Raw genomic sequence first — 18,805 nt, 5'->3', positions numbered from 1 at the left:
TAGTAATCCAACCGAAAAAATCTAGCTTTGATATTAATTATTAAAGATTTTAATGGCACTAAGAGGATGGAGGGTAGGGGTTGAATTAGTACAATAATATTTTTAATCAATTTTAAAACTTGATAAAAATTGATATATTTTAAAATTTTAATTGATCATGTTAAAATAATGAGTAAAAATAATAAAATAAAATTATAGATAAAGAGTAAGTAAACAGAGGTAAACCAATTTATTATGTTTCGATCTTTCCGACCTATGTTTACGCTTGATTCTTCTTCTTTCGAGGCTATCAACTTTTACCATTAATTTTTTTTCTAATAGACGAAGATCAACTACCTTTATTATAATTTTTTCTATTTTGAGAATTGGGAGATAACCTTCACACTATTTTTACAAGGGATCTCTCACCTCCTACAACTTAAAATGTTAACGAAACTCAAGAGGAGACTCAAACTATATGCTCAAAATAAAAGTTTACAATACTTCAATAGCTTAAGAATATATACTTCATCAACTAAATTAAGTGAAAAGTTTATTAACCTCAAAAGATTGAAGAATAGAGCAAAAAAATTCAAATCTCTAAAATTTTGAGGTATGTGTGATATTACACACTTAGCAGGACTATCACTAACACTATGGCAATACTATGATCATAACAATTGATACTATCATATATTTTTTTGACTCTGGTGGTACTATCATTCTAATTTTTAAATTTTGGATAGTACTATCGTTGTAATTTTATCTAATTATCGAGATTACTCAAGTGCTAAAAAAAAAAGAAAAAAAAAAAGAGGCAACTGTATCGTTCGCTTATCTGAGCCATGTAATGAAAGCCCATTAGTTGACGACTCGGGCTTTGACTCACCAAAGCGCATTAATTTGGGCCGACTTGGCCCAATTAATCTCATCAAAATCGACAACAGTGCCGCGGGTGGAGTGCCAAAACCCTACTCGCACCAAACAAGCAGCGAGAGAGCTCGAGATCCGAATCATGGGGAAGCTGCCTCCTTCCCTGCGCTCTGCCAAATTACCCCTCCCCTTCCACAAACCTCACCCTTCCCCTTCCCCTCCGTCACCTTCTACTCCTCTTTCCCAGTCTCCATCCCCGCCAGAACGTTCCGTCTTCTTCAGGTCTCCCCTCAAGAAACCCAAGAAGCCCTCCAAAACCCCCAGGGGAACCCTCAACCCCTCTCCCCCGCCCCCACAGCAGCATGTCTTCCGGTCCCCCCTCCTTTCCGACGCCATCTCCACCTTCGACGCCCTCGCTGCCTCCTCCCCTTCCTCACTCGACCCCACCTCCCTCCTCCAGTCCTTCTGCAACGCCGGCGCCTCCCCCGCCGACGCCCTCTCCTTCCTCCGCCACATCTCCCCCTCCCTCGCCCCTGGCCGCGCCGCCTTCCACGTCCTTCTCGGCCACTCCTGCCTCCACCACTCCGCCCCCGACCCGGCCTCCGTCCTCGACCTCATGTCCGACAATGGATCGCCCCCGGACGCTGCCTCCGCTGACCTCGCCGTCCGTGCCCTCTGCTCCGCCGACCGCCTCGATGATGCCTGCGTTCTCCTCCGCGACCGCCTTGCCTCCGCCGCCGACCGGTTCACCTACAACTTCCTCGTCCGCCGCTTCGCCCGCTTCCGCCCCATCTCCACCGTCTACGCACTCATCAAAGAACTCCGCGGCGTTGGACTTCAGCCCGACGTCGTCACCTATACCAACCTCATCGACGCTGTCTGCCGCGGCCGGAACCTCCGCGAGGCAACGCGGCTCCTCGGCATGCTCGCCGACGCTGGCTTCAAACCGGACTGTTACGTGTACAACGTCATCATGAAGGGCTACTGCATGGTGGATCAGTACGGGGAGGTGATGGAGGTCTACAACAGGATGAAGGACGAGGGCATCGAGCCTGACCTAGTGACCTATAACACCCTCGTGTATGGGCTTTCCAAGGCTGGGATGCTCACACAGGCAAAGAAGTTCTTGAATGTGATGGCAGACATGGGGCATTTCCCAGACGTGGTCACGTACACCTCGCTCATGGGCGGGATGTGCAGGAAAGGAGATGCCCTGGGGGCGCTCAAGCTTCTGGAGGAGATGGAGGAGAAGGGGTGCAACCCGAATGAGTGCACCTACAACACGTTGCTTATGGGGCTTTGCAAGGCTAAGTGTTTGGACAAGGGGATGCAGCTGTATCAGGAGATGATTGCTAAGGCTATGAAGCTGGAGAATGCAACCTATGCAACGTTTGTGAGGGCACTGTGTCGTGCGAACAAGATTGCAGAGGCGTATGAGGTGTTTGATTATGCAATTGATAGCAAGAGTTTAACAGATGTAACAGCATACATGGCATTGGAAAACTCACTCAAGTGGCTGAATAAGGCAAAAGTGTGAGTTGCACTCACCCATTAGGTAGTTCTGATCTCTTATATTGTCATTTTCTCCTATTATGTCTTCATTGTCGTTTATATGTGAGATGAGATATGCTGATGATTTAGTATTCTAAGTTTGCTTTTACATTTTAAGAAGATGTTACAATTTACTGAAGTAGGATGACCATATCTAATCCGACATTTTCTTTATAATTATCTAAATGGATGGTAAACTGGAAAGTGAGTGGAAAATCAACTTCCATTGCCTTCAAGCCTTATAATTATAGTACCACTAAATAGTGTTTACATTAGGTTATTCCATAGGTGGCTTAATCATGGGGGCGTAACATGATGCACTAGCTATTCTGATGTTATGTGCCAACCTTAGGTTATGCCATGGGTTTAATCATTGGTGGTAACATGATGCACTAGCCATTGTGATGCAATTTGTTTTATTGTCCGTTCACCTTTTCACTTTTGGAGAATTTAGCACATGTATACAGAGGTATAGATTTGATCTTTAGGCCCCTAGGTGCTTCTTTAATTATTTAAAAGTCACACTTCCTAGCTCAGATGCCCAAACCTACTCCAGAAGAAGCTAAGATATGGACAGGAGACTTTGAATTATTTCTTTGTTGGTAAGTTGAAAAATAATATAGCATAGTCAACATGGTATGATAATCCAAATAAGATGATGGATTTGCAGATCCAAGGAGCAGAGATTGTTTTGGTTGCCATTTTTTGTATATTTTATGTCCACAGATGATAGTTCTTTAAGATCATCATTTATCTCAACATCACTCTTTTTATGCTTTATTTTGTTACTACCATGTGTAGCATTAATGAGATTAGGGCTGATTCCATTCTGCAAATAAGGTTGTTAGCTAACTAAGAACTTAACCAGTTGTATCCTGAATATACTGGATTTGAGGAGGCGCATCACTCACTTCAAGTTAATTTTAGGATAAAAATGAGACTCTGTCTCCTTTACCACCCATTTCTGGTTTCCAATAATCTCAAACTGGGATGCCTTTTTTGCTGGTAGAAGTAGATTAAGTAGTGATGACAATAATTTGGAATAATTTGCATGGTAACAGTTCTTGAAGGTTGAATGAGATGTGCATTTCAATGCCTTAAGGACTAAATGCTTGCCTATAGAATGTACTTTCATTCTCATTTTCTGCATCACCCCTCTGTTTGAGCACTTTGCAATTTACCTCCAGCCAAGAAAATTAGAAGAAAAAAAATGGGGGAGAAAGTTTCTTGCTGAGTTTGGTGGCTCATGCCTTTTTATGTCAGGCTTGTTTTTTTGGTTATTTGACTTGTCAAAAAGCTTGATAATCTCCATATGAATCATGGTCATTTCTACCAATTTAATCTCTCTGTTTGTTGTATATAACCTTTATCATGATTTTTACCATCAAAATATAATCTAGAAGTGAACGTGAATAATACAAAGGGCCCACAATAGACATGATTGATTGTGTTATATTAAGTTCACTTGGAAGGAACCATTTAACATCTGTTATATGGAATGGATTGACAAAAAAGAATTTTAGGACCAGATTTACTATATTAGATATAGGTTATGAGTTTTATGACAAAGGTAGCCATGGGCTAGTTGAATCTGTTAAAATAGTTATTTTCTACTAATGACTGTATGCCATTTACTGATTAATTCATAGTGCTTAAAGCTTAACACTTATTGGATTCTAGAATCATTGCAGTAAATTTTGTAGTTATAAATTACAGGTAATTGGTATGAATTATTAATCCTTTTTGGACATCATTAAAAATTGTGTCATAAGTGCATTAAAAGACAGATTTCCTATCATGATTGTAAATGCAATTTCAGCAAATAATTATATTTTATTACTTTTCATTGTAAGTAAAAGCAGATTTGGGAAACCCTACTTGAAGGTTATTGGAAAATAAAGAAAAATAAAGACCTGACTGATTATTAGCAAATCCAGGTGAATCTATCAGGAAGGATTTATCAGCAAGTTCTATTTGTGGTGGTTACTTTGTAGTTTGTCACTGATAATATCTTTGACCAGTTTAACCACATTTCTTTATCTTCATTCTCTCTTTGAGGTTCCTTTGTCCTAAAATACTATTTGACATCCCAAAAGCCAGTTATGTAAATTTTCAGTCATCATGTACATGAGATTATTGCTATCATTTATGTGATTTGCATTGTTCATTTCAGGTGAATAAACAAGGATATGATTATAACGCTGGAAGGCTAGGGGTGGGTGCTTTGTTTGCTATCATAATTCAATTTTGTCACAGTTTTGTGGCTTTTGTTCAGACAGACCCCAACTTGAGCTCTAATGGAAGGTACACATCTTGCCCCAATCCATGTGGTTCCACTTATCTGTATCCTTGATGCATTAAACACCAAACTTAATTGCAAAGGACATGTTACAGACAGTTTAGCATGCTTGGTATTTATTAACCAGGAGATTACTGCCCTTGTGCTACTCTTTTCATGCAGGGTGTTGGACACTGTGTGCAGCTTTTTAGCTGGCCCTCTAGGTGTTCTCATCTTGAGTTATGTTTATATATAGAGGATTCTTCATGGAATCCAATTATTAGTTTTATGATCAGAGCTTCTTTATCCTTCACACAAACAGTAGGAGAGTTTTTTGCACTCGGTTTCAATAAGTAGATTGTTTGGTGCAAATCAAGCATATAACGTCAAAGCCTGTCGTTGGTTATACAGACATATCAGGGAAATCAGAGGTAGATGTTCATTTGAATTTATTATTTTTCAGTGGCATCAAATAATATACACTGAGATACTGTGCAGATTTATCCGATTTACCAAGTGATACTGTGCCGATTTACCTGATCGATGTGAATGTTTGAGTTGCTCCAACAAGTGACAGATGTTTGATGTTTGCCAGATTGATTCTTTTGTATATCTTTCCTCTGCCACTGCAATAATTCTCGTCCAGAAATTAGCATGACAGTGCAGGAACTGCAGCAACCATCTTCGCAGCTCAGAGCTGCATCCACTGCATGATGAGCCAGCCATAAGCAATCTGGATTCTTGGTGTCTCTCAATCTTGAGACACACCATTTGAGCTTCTCAATCTTGTAAGACATGCATGCATTCTTCTTATTCTTACTTGGTGATGTTGCCAACAGATCAAGTCAAAGATGTCCATTGCCTGCCTCTATCTTGTGCTGGGAAGACAAGTAGACAGATCCCACTCGTGCTGCACAAAAATACTAATATTAGGAGTTGTTGAGTGCTACATTATGGGACTGTAACCTTGTGATTAGACTCTTTATTTGCATTGATGCCTTCCACCAAGAAGCTGCCTGTTGTTAGCCACTGAAACATTACAACTGGATACTAGGCATCCACTTAATCATGAGAATTAAAGTAGCAGAAATATTCACTGGCCCGCACAGAGGAAACCTGTACATGGAGCTCAAGCTTGAAGCTCAAATCTATTGTGGGGTCGAGCTCAGGTAGACAAGATTCCGTGTCTCCCTCCCTCTTGTGATGATGAGTGTTAATGTTGGCCTATAACTACAGAAAGCCGAAGGGATGAAGTCCAACTCGCAGAACTCAGAGCGAGATGGCTCCAAGCCAGCGTTGCCACACCCGCTCCATCAGCCTGCCCTCAGAGCTTCACCCTGCTGCGCTCAGGGTGGAAGAAGAGCTGCACAGGTTGAGGTCTTCGATGGCTTCATCGTCTTCCACGCCGCAGATGATATGCGACAGCTTGAGAGGACTCGGAGGCCTGTACGAATCGATCGAGGGGCTCGTTCGCCTGAGAAGCAACCATCAAACCCTCATCCATCCACTGCAACGGAGACGCGTGGAAGGAGAACTGGTTGCGTCCATCAGACTGCTGGACCTGTGCAGCGCAGTGAAGGATGACTTGAGCACGATGAAGGAGCACGTCCGAGGGATTCGGTCGGCTCTCAGAAGGAGAGACGGTGCAGTGATCGCGAACAAGGTGAATGACTATGTCCGCTTCGGGAGGAAGGCAGACAAGGAGATGAAGGATCGCTTCAGATCATTGAAGCGGGTCATGGAGGACGAAGACACGCCGATGGCGATCTGGGGGTTGATGGAAGCGGAGATGATCGCCATTTCTCTACTGCGACTGGTGTTCTCCTTCGTGTCGATGCAAACGGGAAGGTTAGAGCGTAGCAGTTGGTCTTTTGTTTCGAAGGCATTGAGCAAGAGGAAGGTGGCATCCGATGAGGAGCAGGAGGCTGGAAGTGGAGTGGGAAGACTAGAAATCTTCTCATGGCGTGCTTCCTGCAAGGATGGTGATGGTGGGAGGGCAGTCAAGGCGCAAAGTCAACTGCAGAGGTTGGAGGTTAGCGTTGAAGGGCTGGAGAGCGGATTAGAATCCTTGTTCAGGGAGCTGATCCGAAGCAGAGTCGCTCTGCTCGACGTACTCAGCTCATAGAAGAACTCATCAAAGTGTGTACGCTGTGATCAGCAACAACAATTTTGGCGACTTGACTGATCATTGCAAATCTAAGCTTGTAAACATGATAGGTATAGATATAGAATACAGTAATCTTACACTCTATGTGTCTTCTTGTCTCATTCTTTTGGTGGTGGTCATTATAATTGGCAACAGGAATGCTTATCAACGATCAAACGACAGAGTTGCTCTTCCAAACGATATATGTGACTGCTGCGGAAGATTTCTTCCAACAAAAAAACCATTATTTAGTTGACCAGTTGGAGAAAATTGATACAAGAATCACATTCTGGATTACATACGAGGATCGCATGGGGAACACAATGTTGCTGATTGATGAGGTAAGATTTTGATTGTCCCTCCATGGCTAAGTAGAGGTTAAACCATGAAAGCATGAGCTAAGTAGGTACGATCTCGAACTTGGGTCAAGCAATTGAACGGAGACAATTAGCCTCATTTCGTATCATAGGTTAGGTTAGTGCATTTTGTCCATATGCAAAAAGGAAAACCATGAGAGCGTGGGCTTGTTAGATGCAAACTCCAACTTATTGAAGCGCGATGCTGTTTTCTCTCCCTTGTATTTCATCTTGGAAATCACATTATGATTCACGAAGTGTTAAAAGCAGAATTTAAAGATTAGGATCCAACCTTAATTTAAGTTTGAGTTGGTCAAATTTGATTTCAAGAGAAGAGTAGATTAGGTAAGAAATCTTATAAAAAACTACATCAAGGGCATACTTGACAAGGCCCTCCGATGTTTAAGTTGCTAAGATATTTAGAGGATTTCGTTGAGTGATGATTTTAAGTGTTAAAAAAATTTAAATTTTAGAAAATATAATTGAGGGGCCTTTTTGTAGTGAGGTTGAGGATCATCGTATTCGAGGTTGTAATTAAATGCATGAAACGATTATACGCTTCCTTTGGTCATAGTTGGATCATGTAGCATCGAACTTGAAAAACGTGGGGCAACTATTGGTCGAGTCAACTTCTATGTAACTAACTCTATGGGGTTGAAACGATTGTCACATCATCTAAATGATGATGAGGAGTCGATCGCTAGGTGGAGGGGTATTATCATGTTGTGGTGAGGTGTTGGCCTCATGAAATATTAGCCATGTGGTGGTGAGGTATTAATAATATTTCAAGTGTCATCATCCCCATATCATTTGTCCTCGTTATGTCTCAACGCATGGAGTAGGGTTGGGACATTATGTAACTTCTCTCAAACTATCAATTTAACCACTTAACTATTAGAAGAGCGCTTTGGATTGATACGACTGCATTGTAATCAAGATAGTGCCTTGAGCCAATTCGATCATGTTATCCTTGATAGCACTTTAGGTCGATTCGATCATGCGATTGTCAAAATAGTATTTTGGATTGATTCGATCATGCTATTGTCAGAATAGTGCTTTTGGGTTGATTTGATCGTGCTGTCATCAGAATAATGCCTTGGGCTATTTCAACCACAATATTATCGGAATAATACTTTGGATTATTTCAATCGTGCTCCCCATCAGAATAGCACTTTGGGTTATTTCAATCATATTTTCATTGAAATAGCTCTTTGGGTTGTTTCAGTCATGCTCCCCATCAGCACTTTGGGTTATTTCAATCATATTTTCATTGAATAGCACTTTGGGTTATTTCAATCATATTTTTATTGAAAATATGAAAATAGCCATCTCGACCATGCTATCATCGGAATAGCACCTTGGGTCGTCTCAACCATACTATCATCATAATAGTGTCTTAGGCCATTTTGACCATGTTACTATCGCAATAATGCCTTCGTTTTGATTGTAATATTATCTAGAGATGCTTATGGGCCAATTCAATCTGTATTGTTGTTGGGAAATGATTTTAGGTGGATTCGATATATGTCGCTATTGAAAGATGCTTTTGGATCCATTTGACAGTATTGTTGAAAAGGGACGCATTACAATTGGATTTAGTCGCATCGTTATAGAATCATCGTCGAGGGACATATTATGGTTGGGTTTGGTAACGTCATTGTTAATGAATGCTTTATGGTCGAATTCGACAACATTATTATAGAGAGATGAGTCATGGTTGTATTAGTGTCAGGAGCCATATCTTCGAAAAATTGGATCGTGTTAGTGTTTGGAATTGATTCTTTAGATAGTTCAATCGTATTGGTGTCAAAGATTACCTCTTCACATTGATCGATTCGATTATATTAGTGTCAAGAACCATCTCTTTGGATGATTATATTAGTGTCATAAGCCACCTTTTCCAACAGTTCAATAGTATTAGTGTCGGGAGTCTTTTCTTAAATATTATCTTTTACAATATCCTTGAGGGATTCAGGATTTCTCGTCAATACGATTATTTGAAAGCAAGATGCTGACTTTTTGACTCATACACAGTGAGGAGTAAAATAAAGCAGACAGGTTACAATTTTGACTAAGATCATATCTCATGCAAATCTTAACACACACAAAAGGGTTGTAAAGTAAAAAACATAACTATTAAGACACTACATTTAGAAGGCAGGAAACCATTTATATCTAGACATCAACCATGTTTGCTTCAAATTATAAGCTATTTCCTTATCCAAATTGATCATTGGACATACAAACATCTTTTATACCATAAAGTAAACAAAAGAAAACCAATATCTATTTACAGCTTTTGTGTAATCCCCTTTAAAAACCTGTTAATTAAGTGACTATCTTACAGGTAGTTCATTCAGTTCAAGATCAATCAGAGCCTCTTAAGATGACCACTCTACATTATTTCAATGTAATTGCTACTCACCACATCAAAATAACATCTTCAAACTCCTACCACAACCCAAAAACTGATCTCCAAGTCCTCCAAGCTTCAGTAGAAACTCAAGTTCCTCGATTTGTGCTTCTACCAATTTTAAGCAATTCCAGCACCTTCAAACTGTGGCCTCAAAGAGGATGATCGTGCTATCTCGCATTCTTTCTATCTTTAAACTGCTTTCTTAATGTTCTCTGTGGAGCTTTAGCATGTGCCTTGAGTCAGCCCAAAATCCAGTTTTCTTTTTTTGCCATAGATCACTGAAAATATCATTCTATCCTGTAAAATTTCGTAGCTTGAATACAAACTTTGCTTGAGATTGGGATCTAAATCAGAAACTGAGCCCTGTGCTGCGTGAAGATACTATAATTGGTGGATTATCAATTGACTGTAAAGTAATTTTTATTGTCCGAGCACCTGATGATCTGTAGATACAAAGGCACTCCTGAAGATCCGCATCACATGTCAGTAAAATCCATTCTAACTCATCATCGATATACCTGAGATTCACTGAATTTTTATTGCCTATATTGAACCTCTTTAAGATCTCTCGTCTCAAGTCTTTGAAGCCCCAAGTGGGATGTAACCTGATCCTAACTTTTTCGGCACCATACATAACTTTTACTCTAATAGAACTGACTTTATAATTATCTGAAAGTGACAAACTTGGAGGAGAACAATGCTCACCAGGTGACTTTTGACTTTCAAATCTACCAGGACATAGCTGTGTGCTTTGAGCTGAAAGATGCAAACCAATCTGACTATTTGCTCCCTGAGGAATATGAACAACTTTTTCCTCCAGGTTAACTTCCCGAATCATTCTGGGTTCACAAGGCTGAGTACACTTCTTTTTCCCAGATGAAGATGATATATTTGAAGTGGAAGTTTGACTGCACGATGTTGATGAGTGAGAAGATGATAAATAAGGATGGTTCAATTCAGCATCTAGGTATTGATGGTCAGCATTTGGATGATCATTTTGATTCGATTTGGAAATCACAAAGTCTCCTGGTGAATTTGTATCTGAGACAGATGCTGTTGTGAAATCTTTATACAGGGAACTGAGTTGAATGGATTTGTCAGCACCATGAACTGAGTCAATAACCACTCGCAGTTTCTGTAAAGAGTGATCGACTTTTCTGATCATCCGCGAAGGCCAACGTGTTATCCCATGCTGCCTGCATATTCTTTTTAGAGTGGTAGGGCACACTGGAACATGAAGATTTATAGACAACAGCATCATCAGTGATTTAAGGTTGTGAATTGAACTAAATACGACGTCTAATTTTTCTTAGCAAGAATTAGAAAAGTACATAAAAAGTAATAAAAGTCTCAAAATATTTGCAGAAACAGTTTCTGGTGAAGCTCCGTCGATGGCCAAAATTACAACTAAATTAAGAGTCTATCTAGTTAATTTTGGTGGATGTGTTTTCAGATTGGACAATGCGATACCTAACTACTTCTTCACATAGGATACATGACGACATTTATAAAAATAAAAAAAAAGCTCCTTGACACATGAAGCGATTTGGTAGTGGGACATGATCCCACCCAAGATAATTCAAAGCAGTGAAAGGTTCCTTGTATATGGAGATGACAAACTGTCTGAGTATAAATATATTGTCATGAGTATTAACAAGAATGCAACCCTTTTTGTTTTTTGCAACAAGAAAATGAAGAACAAGTTGGTATCACCACACATTTGGTGGATGTAGTTTCTTTCAAAAACAAAAAGAGAAAATCAAAAGAAAAATGCAAGAGGAGAAGAAATAAAATATAATGCAAATTGAATTTTCTAACAAATAATAATTCTCACCACCGATGTTCTTTGCAGCATCTTTCAAGCTACCAGCGAAGTGTGTACGAAGAACTTCCAAACTGACAGTTTTCTCAGATTTTCTGCGCCTTTTTGCTGTTGTTTTTGCAGCCTCAGAACAGGTGCTATTAAAATTAGAAGAATTCTCAATATCGATTACATCTTTAGACAAGCCTTTTCGATGATGCCCAAGCTTTAAGAATATCTCTGCTGCAGGCAATACCTCCTCAGTATAACCTCTGTCAGTTGTGATACTAAATCCTTCAGCTTCAGACTTCTTAAATTTGAAAGTGTGGCCCCTTTTATTCACCGAGTTTTTCATCGTACTTGTGAGCCAAGGTGGTAAATTCCTATGCAATTTCTTTGTACGAGCATCAAGTGAAGTGACAGGGTCATATTTTTGAGCTGGTTGTGCCTCGGAAAAAGATTTCTCCAACAAAATATGTGGAATCATTTCATTCTTTTGTAACATATTCGCATCTGCTAGCTCCTTAGATTTGACAACACTTAAAGTTCGACAAACTTGTTGTATAGTGCCTGACAATGAATCAAGCATCTGTTTCTGTTCTTCAATCAGTATGCAATTGGTGGGTAGAAAGAACTCCAATACAAAGTCAACATTTCCAGACAGAATACTTTGCATGCATATTGCAACTGCACCTCTCAGACCAAACATCTTGGCATGGTGAGAAAGCGGATACTCCGTCTTACTGGAAGCAGTAACATCCGACACAAAGCATGGTTGATTGGTGGTGAAAGCTCTACCTGCCGCACCTTGTCCTCTTAACAAGTGATGCTCAGAACAGGCCTCATGAAATTCAATCATAGAAGGGTCATTCACATAATAAGCTGCATCAGATGTGGAGACACAGTGCCTGTAGTTTTCATCTGAGTGGCGGATGCCTCTTTTACCTTGTTGAATGCATGGAATCCAAGTTTGAGCTAATGGTAACATGTGCATCCTGCAAACAGCTTTTAGGACCTCTAGGATCTCAGGTAAAGCAGCTTGGTATGAACCACTACCTACCTGAAAAAGAACATCATGTTCTGTAGTAAGTTGGATGCTTCAAGAATAATGCTTGTGAAGTCTACTGGCTCACCTCAAAGCGAGGAACACTCGCAACTGCAGAGCTCCTAAGATCAACTGCCTGCAAATACCAGTGTCCATTAGCAAAATTCCAAAAAACGTAGCTAGCCCATATTCTGAACTTGCCATTTCGTCATATCGAGCAGTGACATCTCAAGGAGACTTAAAAGATATGGACCATAAATACCTTACAACCCTTCAAAAAATTTCAAATCAAGGAGAATAATCCAGTAAAAACAAATACAAAGCACATCAGAATAAATTCCTCAATCTGAAAACAAGAGTCCCAAAGGAAAGTTCCTATCCAGAAGCTTAATAGTCACCTAGAAAGAAGCAAAAAATCTAACCTGGAGAGCATTGCAGATTTTCTCGAGTTCAACAGAGTAATTTAACTTTTGGGTGGTCATTACAACCTCCACAACACCCAAGCAAGATCGACTACCATGATCAAAAACAGGAATTGCTATACTGCCACGAATATCAAGCCGCTGAGCATAATCCACACGCAGATACTCGTAGCTGCTAAAGAACCGAACATCTGGTGTCCATTCAGGCAATCTTCCTAGAAACACCCGGCCAGGTAAGCCTAACACCTTGCCAGAGTTCTCCTGGGCTGAGAAATGGTAGTTTGTGGAGACCTCCCTATAATTCATGAGTTTCTCACAGTTTGGATTGAGAGAGAAAGGTTGACTATAAGTTGTAAGAATCAGTTGGTCTCCTCTCTTTACAGGCACCCATAACTGAACTAGAACTTCGCTGTCCCTCCGAGCGTCCTTGATGTGATAAAGCGCCTGCATGAATCTCTCTTTTACATAAAAATTGGAGTCACTCGGTTGAATCGACCTCCTTGTTCCTGGCTTCGAGCTCAGATCTGCTGTTCTTACAACACCAGAGTGGATTGAGAATATTAACTGTCCAGTGGAATTTAAATTGGGGGATTGTGTTCTATCAAAATTTTCAGCGAGGGTTTCATCCCCTGGTGGACAAGCAGATACAACTGACCTTCCTATGTCATCTTGGCTACAACTTTCCAGCCGATCCGGGTTAGAGCTGCTATTGTTGACCTCAAAAAGCGGCGAAAAGCTCAAAGAACTCAAGGGGCTCATGGAGCAAGGAGTACCGGCTTGCAAGACATCAGGGCAATCAGGAAATTCCAACCAACCATCTCTTGAGAGTAGCTGATCCAACAGGTCCAAATCTGCAGCACCATCTGAGAAATTGCGCCCCACCAAACTTTCATGTCGAGGAACAGCTTCCATCAGTGAGATTTCTTCAATACCAATCACACAAACCTACTGCAATCATACCCCAAACACTTGCATCACATGAATCTTCCAGAAATTAAACCCCATCACATACAATTAACACTGAATGACTATTGCAAGCACATCAAGAAATTCTCAGTGAGGAAAGGAAAAGGTATGAGGCCAACCCGAAATCTTAGTAACGCAGGAATCCATGGAAATGGTATGTACCGCCAACTACAGAATCGAGCACAAGTTGGAAAGAGAGAGCAGATGGAACAAAGGTAGTCTTTTTGGAGGATCTATTCCAACATGGGTCACAGAATATAAGCATAAAAGAAGAAAAAGACGCACCATTTTCCTTGAGACGAAACCAAGACGGGTCTCAGCTTGGAAGCGTGAGCACACATGTGAGATGCTTGCAGGTTGATGTGATCCTGGGAGAAGGATCACCATGAATGGCTCCTCTTCTCTGCTCTCAAACCCACATCACCTGGCGCAGACCCCAAACTCCATTTCCATTCCCCACGGGGATCTCAAGTGGATCCTGATGGTGTCATCAAGTTTGGCTCGGCGCGCTCACACTCTTCCCGATTGGTTCCCACCAGCTTTCGGATCTCCAACCATCTCGATTTCCTCGACAAGAAAGAGACAAAGTTGGGATGAGCTTCGGGAAACTTGCCAATGAAACAAGGGGCGGACCAGGTCAAAGGGAGATGATTGTAGGTGATTCCGTCAAGGGAATGTGGTGTTCTTGCACAGTCCAAGGCGCCGATTCGATCAAAGATGCATCTTGTTAAGGGTGGCCGTCCTTGTTGGGATTACTTGTCGTCTTGCTGATTTCCTAAGAAGGTGGAAGTGATCATCCCGTTGACTGTCCTGTGGTTGGTCTGCCTTCTGTCAAGCTACTGTTTACACGTTGCGCCGCCATGCACAGATTCGTAAGAAGTCGAGGGCATAGTAACATACTGTGCTTTGGAAACGGAGAAAGCCAAAACAACACTTTTTCTGAATCAGAGTTTGATATCAGTAGACACAGCACCTCTCACAATAGTCATTCATTCATGCAGTTGGCATGAAAGCATTCCTGTCTTTTGCTCAACTGCGGTAATCATATTGGTGTTTGAATAGTGTCTCCCCAGCAAATTAAACAAGTATATAGATTGAATATTGGCTAATAAAATAAACGAGCTTTTATTAGATTATGTCTCAATACTTAGTTTTTGCTAAGGATATCTTTTTATTTAAAATTTTGATAATATTCTTGAACTAGATTGTGATCCAACTGTGGTTTAGATTGATCCAGTCAAGGTGTCTTGGTTCGGGTTAGGTGGATTAGGATTGGATCCCTTTCATCAACTCATGAACCATTTCTACCTCCTCCCACCCCCAGCATTTGATTTCTTCTTCTCACCCACTTGACATCCTCCTCCTTCGACCATATGTTATCTATCAGATCCTTATAAATCAATCTTAATTTTATTCATTTTCAATTTAAAACTTGATAAGGAATATTTTGACACCACCCATGCATTGATAGTTGGCAGCCACCAAAGAGCCAACGTGGAGCAAGTGTCAGGACGTGCCCGGAGAAAGTGCAACTAACTTGGCGGACGACGCCTGACCAACTCCCCATCGCTCGGAACCATACGGGTTGGTGCCGCATGGTAGGGGATCAGACAAGCCAACCCAAACCGTACGAGTTAACATCGTGTGATGGGAGACCAGACGAACTGATCCACACCGTCAAAAGCATACGAGCCGACCACTCGCAAGGCTATGTCGAATGAAATATCGATGGTCATTAACGACCTGCATATGACCGAGCCATTGCCACAAGTATAGATACCAACCCCTAGCTCGAGGAAAGGGATCGAATCTTTTTCACCACTTAGACCACCTACTAACTTAGGCATTGGAGGGGTCGAGTCGAGAATCTCCCTCCTAACATCGACTTATTGTGCAGGATTACAACGTGGATGAAGCCGATCAAGCTCCACTTGGGGTCAGCCACGAAGACGCAATAGAAGCCGAGAACCAACCTCCGACCCGACCTCGTCCCTTTGGCCTCATTGCCCAAGAATCCTCATGGGCAACCTTGCACTTTCGGGTCAGAACCAAACCATACCCATCCCCAGGCCATGACATAAAAGTGCATAATATTTTTGGTGCTAGAAGGAGGGCCCGATATTGCAAGAATGTCCACCGATAAATAATCTCATCGAACGCATCGAGGAGGCTCCACCCACTCACATGGTCTTTAGGCAGGGAGGACAGCTTCCCGCTCCCCCATAGATGGACGGGTCTACCTCGGACTAGACTTTGGGGTGCTATTGGCGCCTATTCAAAGATCTCAAATTCTCGCCCCCCGGGGCTTACACAAGGCAGCTAGTTATCCTTGTCAAGGCATTCCTCAACCTCACCCACTAAGTATATACCATAATAGGGATGATGTAGGCTATCGCACCTCTCATACCCCAGCTAGCCAAGTAGGTGGCCCCTTTCCTACCGCCACAACTGGCGACCTGACCCACACTCACTCCCATGCCCCTTAATGTTGTCTCGGTCGAATAACTGCCATTGCCTCTAGACGCCCCTTCGTTGATCGAGGGATAGCCGAGGGACCCCAAACCCCTAATGGCGGATTGCAGCACCCCTCCACCTCATCACACCACCTCGACCCTCCCCGAGATGGACACCCTATCCTCAGACTCCAAAGAAGAGCCTAATTACGGTTGGTGAATCGACACTTGGATGAGGTCCAAAGAGAATTCCACAAGTCTAAAGGAGAACTTGGGGAAGTCACCTCGGCAAGATTCCTTTTTCACCCAAGAGATTCAAGACAAGCCTGTGCTGCCCAACTTTCTATAGGGAAATCTAGGGATGACATCACATGCGCAACGGAATAACAGAAACAAAATTCTTGGATTTCTTAAAAAAAATGTTCATTGTCGTGCGAAGATTGATGAGCAAAAAATCATAAAATTGAAAATCGTGCATATATGAGAGATACGTTTTACTTAGGGAGATCATATATCCTTGAAATCCTATAGATCTATGGTAGAGGATGAACGAGATTAACTGTCCTCCTTTATAGTGGTGATCCATATGATAGAAGTTACAAAGACGCTCTTCGAATCGCTACCCAAATCTCTACACATCCCAAATAGGGGCTACTAACTTAGAAGGAGAATAAGAGAGGAGAATAAGAGGTGACAACCGAAAAGGCCTTGTTGGGAAATTTGGGGTGACATCACATGCATAGTGGAAGAACAGAAAAATAAAATCCCAGAATTTCCGAAGAAAAGAAGATTTCATCGTCGCGTAAAAGTTGGTGCGCAAAAACCTACAAAACTAAAAAACTATGCGTAAGAGAATTACTTTGGGAGATCGTATGTCTTTGAAAACCTATAGATCTATGAGAAAGAATGAAGGAGCTCCTCTCTAGCGGTGATCCATACTCCTCAAATCGTTGCCCAAAACTGTTCCTCGCATGCATCACGCAGTCAAGAAGAGGCTGCCCCTTCTTGCTGTCCACCCCTCCCCCCCCCGAAATAGGAGCTGCAGTATGAGGAGGAGAGAGAGAGAGAGGAGAATAGATAGAGGCAGCCAAAAAGAACCAGCATATGGGTCTTTGGTTCCCTCATATTTATAGAGGCCCCTTATCAACTTAACCCTAATGAATCCTACCATATTGGGTACTGGATCTCCATCAAACTATCCAAGCCTCTTAGATTAGTGGGTCTATACCCAGTAATCTTATATTAGCTCTTATTGGATCTCATCCATAGGATCCAATAATTCAGGGGCTTATTGGATTTCCAATAAGATAGGAGCTCTAACGAAAATCTCATATCCAAACCTCTACTTGTTGCAATACCTACCATATGTGTGTGACCCTCCAAGCCCAATATCAAGTTGATAGTGAGTCATCTAAGTACCTATGACTAGCAGGCCCTGTAGAGAAATCTAGTGGGGCAACATCACATACATAGCGCAAGAACATAAAATCAAAATCCCCAAATTTCTTATTGATGTGTTCGTTGTGGTTCGAAGATTGATGCATAAAATTCACGAAACTTAAAAAACACGTGTGATATAGATTGTGTTACCTGGGGAGATCATATATTACTAAATCCCTACAGATCTGTAGGAGAGGATGAAGGAAGTCAAGCGTCATCCTCTTTAGCGGTGATCCACAAAGTAGAGCTGCGATGACGCTTCTCAAATTTCCAAGCCTACTATCTGAGGTGGAGAAGGGGAGAGGAGAATAGGAGGTGGCAACCAAGAGAGGCTCTAGTATATGAACCTTTTGTTCCCTCATATTTATAGAGGTCCCTTATCAACTTAACGAGGCTTAGATTAGTGGATCTCTATCCAATAATCTTTCATTTGCTCTTATTGGATCTCATCCATAGGATCCAATAATTTATGGGCTTATTGGATATCCAATAAGATTGGGACTCCGACGGATATCTAATATCCGAAATAAAATGGATGCTCATAGGCCTCGATAATAATAATCACAAGTATGCACACATCACACGGTCCATAATCATCTATCCACATATCATACATTACATCTACACATCATCATGATGTAAGACTACTGGATAATAATAATAATAATAATAATAATAATAATAATAATAATAATAATAATAATAATAATAATAATAATAAATTAAACTTTTAATTAATTAATTAATATTTTCTGAAATGGGGGACATTCAAGGAATTTTCTAAATTATAAGGGGGTATTTTGGTAATTTGGATAAGAGGACAAAATTGGAATTTCATAAATTCACAGTGGGAGAAAATTATCTTTTTGTCCAAAAACCCAAAACTCTTCTCTTCTCCCTACTGCATTATCGTCACCACCCTACTGTCAGCAACCAGTGCGGGGGTGCCGCCCTTGCCCGCGGGCGATATGCCCACAAGCGACGCCGCCCTTGCCAGCGGGAAATGTGCCCACGGGCGACGCTGCCCCTATAGGTGGGGGCGCTCGCCCGTGGGGCAATGCCTACAGGCGATGCTCCCT

General features: G+C 41.4%; 3 protein-coding genes across 9 annotated transcripts; 2 read left to right on the top strand and 1 right to left on the bottom strand.

The window, feature by feature from the left end:
- Positions 1-943: 943 nt before the first annotated feature.
- LOC103994721 (pentatricopeptide repeat-containing protein At2g17670) lies at positions 944-6,932 on the top strand. Of its 5 annotated transcripts, none has more exons than XR_010493056.1 (4): positions 945-2,407; positions 4,577-4,707; positions 4,865-5,112; positions 5,180-6,932. XR_010493056.1 is itself a non-coding variant. In XM_009415152.3 (2 exons), the coding sequence occupies exons 1-2, from the start codon at positions 995-997 to the stop codon at positions 4,578-4,580; spliced, it is 1,395 nt and encodes a 464-aa protein (XP_009413427.2). In that variant the 5' UTR covers positions 944-994; the 3' UTR covers positions 4,581-6,932. The 5 variants fall into 5 exon arrangements, 1 of the variants encoding a protein (XP_009413427.2); XR_010493055.1 differs by having other exon boundaries at positions 4,865-5,850; positions 5,918-6,932; XR_001979661.2 differs by having other exon boundaries at positions 944-2,385; positions 4,865-6,932.
- Positions 5,961-6,806, top strand: LOC103994734 (uncharacterized). The gene has a single exon (XM_065135006.1). It carries the CDS (start codon positions 5,961-5,963, stop codon positions 6,804-6,806), a length of 846 nt encoding a protein of 281 aa, XP_064991078.1.
- Positions 6,933-9,416: 2,484 nt separating the features above from the next.
- Positions 9,417-14,751, bottom strand: LOC103994743 (protein NLP1-like). 3 transcript variants are annotated; one of them, XM_009415181.3, is made up of 5 exons: positions 14,119-14,751; positions 12,868-13,815; positions 12,534-12,581; positions 11,434-12,460; positions 9,417-10,826 (listed from the first exon to the last, which is right to left on the bottom strand). In XM_009415181.3, the coding sequence occupies exons 2-5, from the start codon at positions 13,777-13,779 to the stop codon at positions 9,949-9,951; spliced, it is 2,865 nt and encodes a 954-aa protein (XP_009413456.2). In that variant the 5' UTR covers positions 13,780-13,815; positions 14,119-14,751; the 3' UTR covers positions 9,417-9,948. The 3 variants fall into 3 exon arrangements, with proteins under 3 accessions (XP_009413456.2, XP_018679068.2, XP_018679065.2); XM_018823523.2 differs by lacking the exon at positions 14,119-14,751 and adding an exon at positions 13,953-14,106; XM_018823520.2 differs by lacking the exon at positions 14,119-14,751 and having other exon boundaries at positions 12,868-13,946.
- Positions 14,752-18,805: the final 4,054 nt, after the last annotated feature.

Source organism: Musa acuminata, chromosome BXJ3-1, assembly GCF_036884655.1.
Source record: "Musa acuminata AAA Group cultivar baxijiao chromosome BXJ3-1, Cavendish_Baxijiao_AAA, whole genome shotgun sequence".
Classification (NCBI taxonomy): domain Eukaryota; kingdom Viridiplantae; phylum Streptophyta; class Magnoliopsida; order Zingiberales; family Musaceae; genus Musa; species Musa acuminata.
Note: the sequence above shows the minus strand (reverse complement) of the source record. Positions and strands in the feature narration are given on the sequence as shown.

Coding starts and splice junctions, on each gene's coding strand:
- LOC103994721 (XM_009415152.3), top strand. CDS start 995: ATGGGGAAGCTGCCTCCTTCCCTGCGCTCTGCCAAATTACCCCTCCCC.
- LOC103994734 (XM_065135006.1), top strand. CDS start 5,961: ATGGCTCCAAGCCAGCGTTGCCACACCCGCTCCATCAGCCTGCCCTCA.
- LOC103994743 (XM_009415181.3), bottom strand. CDS start 13,779: ATGGAAGCTGTTCCTCGACATGAAAGTTTGGTGGGGCGCAATTTCTCA. Junction 12,582..12,867: donor AAATCTGCAATGCTCTCCAG/GTTAGATTTTTT, acceptor TGGTATTTGCAG/GCAGTTGATCTTAGGAGCTC. Junction 12,461..12,533: donor CGAGTGTTCCTCGCTTTGAG/GTGAGCCAGTAG, acceptor GTTCTTTTTCAG/GTAGGTAGTGGTTCATACCA.